The sequence below is a fragment of the Microtus ochrogaster genome, linkage group LG1, assembly GCF_000317375.1.
Source record: "Microtus ochrogaster isolate Prairie Vole_2 linkage group LG1, MicOch1.0, whole genome shotgun sequence".
In the NCBI taxonomy this organism is placed as follows: Eukaryota; Metazoa; Chordata; class Mammalia; order Rodentia; family Cricetidae; genus Microtus; species Microtus ochrogaster.
In genome coordinates this window covers 44,222,443-44,227,206 of record NC_022027.1, presented here as the reverse complement: position 1 = coordinate 44,227,206, position 4,764 = coordinate 44,222,443, and the positions used below count along the sequence as shown (strand labels likewise).

The 4,764-nt window shown below is 45.2% G+C and overlaps 1 protein-coding gene across 1 annotated transcript in view; it reads right to left on the bottom strand.

Annotated features, from left to right (window-relative positions):
• The window catches only part of Ereg (epiregulin), a 14,873-nt gene extending 10,787 nt beyond the window's left edge, over positions 1-4,086 (bottom strand). The window contains exon 1 of the mRNA XM_026784983.1: positions 4,018-4,086. Within this exon, the coding sequence (XP_026640784.1) occupies positions 4,018-4,063 (46 nt within the window). The 5' untranslated portion in view covers positions 4,064-4,086. The remainder of the gene's footprint in view (positions 1-4,017) is intronic.
• Positions 4,087-4,764: the final 678 nt, after the last annotated feature.

Sequence of the window (4,764 nt, the reverse complement as noted above, 5' to 3'; positions counted from 1 at the left end):
CTCTCTCTCTCTCTCTCTCTCTCTCTCTCTCTCTCTCTCTCTCCGTCTCTCTCTCTGTCCCTCTCTCTTCTTTCTCTCTCCCTCTCCACACTTACACTCCTACTACAGTTTAGGTGAAGTTGGGTAGGCATATTCTCAGTAGTAAAGTCTATAACAGAGAAACAGGGAGACAAGGAATGGGAGGTTATGCTAGACTTAATCTCAAGATATCTTCTGTCTCAGGTACATATCTAAGGCATCATTGGTTATAGCAAAATGTAGTGCTGAGAACTGGATAAGGCTTCAATCTAATTATGAACCCAACCACCACTGATATCTACCATAACCTGTTCCTTCCATCACGTCCCCACTAACCCTGTTCAGATACAGACTTAGTATGAGGTATGATGAGCACAGCACCAGAGGAGCAGGTGTGCACGAAGGCAGCACTTGTCCTTCATCACTGAGCCTGTCAATTAGAATCTATAAGGTTTTAATGCACAATAAATGTGTATGTGCACACAAGCTTGTGTGTCAATAATTTTCATATCTCATATTTATAATTCACAATTTTGACCTCAAAGGCTACGCGCTAACATTTTTTTTCAGGGGCAGACATCAGATGATCTTGGATATTAGAAATAGTATGCTCGTTAACTAAATTATTACTTTAAGCTAGAATGTAACTGAGCCTTTGACTACTTTGCAACTAGACAACCAGACTTACAAAACCATATTGCCAGAGGACACTGATTACCTCTCCCCCCTCCCCCCCCGAATGTTCCAGGATTGCACTTTGGTACCAAGGTGATGGCTGTCGGGGAGCCTTCCCGTTGTCTTTCAGGTCAATGTTCCTAACAGCAGTTGTGGCCAGATTAATAGACGATTTGCATACGCCTATATAGAGAGTGCAAATGAGGAGGCCACACCTGCATTTCCAGTCAACTTAGAAAGAACTCTTCACATCTGCATCCCTTCTCAGGAAATGCACAAAACTGGGCAGAAAAAAATCCACAATTGCACAAAAACTCGAGGAATAAAAATGTAAGACCATCTCTTCTTGCCTACCTTCCTTAGTATATGTTTTGGAAAGTAAGAGGTAAAAGACCAGTCAGTGTTGATGGCTACTTCATAGTGAAGCGCATATCCAAGAATTCTGTGGGAAAATATGAATATTATGTAAAAAAAATGGACCTTCTCAGCTCAGGTTAAAAGGATAGACATGTGTTTTTTCTGCTTGGTTCTGCACCAGGAGGAGTCAGCAAGCTCACTCAGAAGTGCAAGCTGTGCTTATGACAGGTCCCAAGCCTTGGGGTAGCCCTAGTCAACTCCGGAGTTTCTCTGCTACTTCCTGCCACTCTGATTATTCCCATGAACCTTTGGACCACTGGCTGCTTACACCTCCTAAAGAGTGACCTTAAAATTTGATTTTGCCCCCAGCCTCGAAGTCTTTGTAAGGTAGTTGATTTCTCTGTGTCTGCCGTCATATCTGTCTTATTCCATGTTTTTGGGGTTTTTTTAGGGTAAAATGAAGTGATTAGGGTTGAAAATACTGAACACAAAATGTGACTGGCCCACAGCAACCATTTGGGAATAGCTAGCTTTTGTCCCTGCTCCCGGATTTGGACTCCAGCACTGAACTAGACACTCCAATTATCTGAGCTGCCCTACCTGGGACAATGCAGAAGACACCTGGGGTACCGAGGTCAAACCCCAGACGAGGGAGAGCTGTCAGCGTACTTTCTGCCCAGGTGTGTCTTCTCAGGTCATGCCAAGAGTCGGGGCGATAATACACTCTCGTGGCAACAGAAGGCAAGCCCATTGTCTCACTGAAATTCTGCTTCTCATCTTTTCAAGAAAGACCATTTCCTCTGCTTGATTCTCTCACCATGTAGTGTAGCCAGAGCAAATTTTTTCACTTGTAAGTAGCCTCCCAAACCCATTCGGATTAAGTATCCCTATACATAACTGCAGAGCTCAAAATGAAAACACCTCTTCCTCTCTCTAGAACAATTACAAGGTCAGAAGGGTAATTCAGCTGTAAAATTACAGATTATTAATAAAAGCATCCCTAACTGGGCTATTTCCATCTTTTACGTTAATGTTCCTTTAACTATAACTGCTTAGACCTTCGCTCTAGCAGCTTATCGTCTATTTTGTAAGGGAACTTGGGTCAGTTTCCTTTTGCATAAAACAAGAGCATTGATATCAAACACGTATAAAAGGTAATAGCAGTTGGATGACTGGGAGTAGCTACTCGAAACTTTGTGCATTGGGAATAGATGGTAGAACTTTACTCTCATAATCATAAACTCATAGACATTCCACAAAAGCAATAAAAGAACACTTAAATCTAAAATATCACTTTCCTTTGAGAGACAAAGTCTGAGATAGCTAGGCAATCTTTTCTTTGGGGAAGGGAGATCACAGATTCCGACATTATAAGTGGCCTTGCTTTTATTGTTTTTTCTATATGCTTTGGAGTCAAACAATAAGACCTGCATTCCAGACTAGAGTGATACCCCGTAGAACTTCCAACAGGAACTTTTCTAGTGGCCAGAAGTATCTCAACAGACTGGGAAAACAGAAACTGACCTAGCTCATTTGGAAATGGGCTTGGCCGCTGATGAAATCGGTGAACTATAATTAAGCACTGCAATAAAGAGCTAAGCACTTTCATGACAACAAAAACACACACAACACACACGCACTAGGTGGGTAGCAACAGGTTATTCAGAGGCTCTCGCTGTCTCGCATTAGAATATTCACCGAGGTGCACAGAACAGACACTTGCATTGTTCTGAAACACCTTGCAGGTGGAAAAAAGAAAAGAAAAAAAAAAACAACACTACACCATTGTGACCCTAAGGTTCATTTCTAACTCGAGGAAAACTGCCACCCTTCTGAGTTTACCCTTCTCACAGAGACCTCAAAGCAAAGGGCGAAGCGGAATTGTTTACGGTGACTCTTCTGGCAAGACAGTCTCAGTTCTGTTTTGGCAGAAACCGCAGATCCAGTTTCTACTTGGGTTCTTGCATTTAGACGTGTAAGCTCCAACTATGCATAGCACGCACTCATTAGGGCTCCCAACCCCTGTAAGGCATGTCGAAATAATAATTTAACTGTCACATCCTGCACAGATAAATGTGTCTTAAGAGAATTTGTCTCACTGCAAGTTCAGGAAGAAGGTGAGACCGGCAATATTTTACTTCCTTATTAAAATGTTCGTGTATTCACAAAGTTCATATCTAACTCTAAAACCATTTGGCATTTAAGAAATTAGGGGAAAGGGATTAAATAAGATAAAGCAAAAATGAGAATTTTACAATGGGATCTCCCTGACTCTTGAGCCCCTGTCCCCAAGAGCTAACTCATCTCAAGCAAGCAAACTACCAATAAAGGAGAAACTGCCTTTCTAAATTAGAAGCTTCTGGCAGATAGCCTCAAGCATCGCTTGCCTGAATCCCCTGGGAAGGTAGGTACTGCTCGGGGAGCTGCAGGTGAAAGTCTGGTGGCAGCTTCCTTCTAGACCCGCTAGGGTCTCTGGGGCTCCAGCACCCTGCAGGCACACACACAAGCACACATCCCAGAGGCCCCTGGTTGTAAGCAGCATCCTTTGTGCAAAGGTTTCTAGTGGGTTAGGGCTGAGCCAATCTCTCTACCTGCCCGGCTCCAAGAAAGTAAATCATTATCTATCAGAGGTGCTTTCCATAACTTTGCTGTTCCAGTACCACAGCATTTTCAAAAGAAGAAAGGAAGAAAGAAAGGAAACCTTTTCAACTTCCTTTTTATATTCTGCCCTGTAAAAGAGAGATTAATTCACACAGAATATATACCTGTAGTGAATTTATCAATGAAATGCAGTTTTGACATCCATCCATCCCCCACCTCTCCAGTCTCACCAGCGAGGGAGATAGACTCACAGAAGACATCCTCTTAACACAGAGTGCATTTGAACCTGGTGGACAACTCCGTACTTGTCCTATGACAAATGCACGGGGCCGTTCCCTTCTCCTCTTTGAGACTGCGAGGGCTTACCCAGGCAGAGCAGCGCCATGAATTGAGCGGCAGAGAGCGTCTTCATCCTCCTCCCTCTGGGCTGTTTGCAGAGTCGGCGGCGGGCGGGCGGGCGGGAACCAGGAGCCTGCGGCTGAGCTGGATGGAGTTGGGCTGACCCAGGGGCTGGAGCCGACCAAGTCGCTGTGACTCTGCGCCGCCAGGCAAGTGAGCTCAACTGCCCGGCTGGGTGACCTTTATTTATAAGCCTGGGGAGGCGCTACATGAAGGGAGGACTTACTAGCGGGTTGTCCAGGGTTTCCTAATTCGGGCTCCCGGGGGAGGAGTGGTGGCCGGCTAAGGACTGGCCAGATGTCATCCTCCCTCTCAGCAACACCTGAGAGGAGGGTTTGAGGAATGAATGTCTTTCTAGTGTGCCTGGGACTACTCCCCAAATTTTTCCATCCTCCCTGTCTTCGGACTCAGGCGTGAGCAGGTGGGGAGCTTGGACCAGATGATTGGTTCACTTCATGGGGTCATCTGCCGGGTAGTGGGTGGCTTTAGGTGCTGTGGGTGACTGTTGCAGTCAGGGCTGGTGTTTCCAGCACATAGTTTTGGAGAGCTGCCTGTGTGACTTGCCCATTTAGGGCCGGAATAACTCCCTGTTTGGGAACATACTTGAAGCTTGTCAGTGGCTACAGAGCCCTGCTCCTATTCAAATGCCCGGAAATGCCTCTCGCATTCACGCCTGCCTTCTTTCTCAGTCCCTTAGCTTCCCACATGATTCAG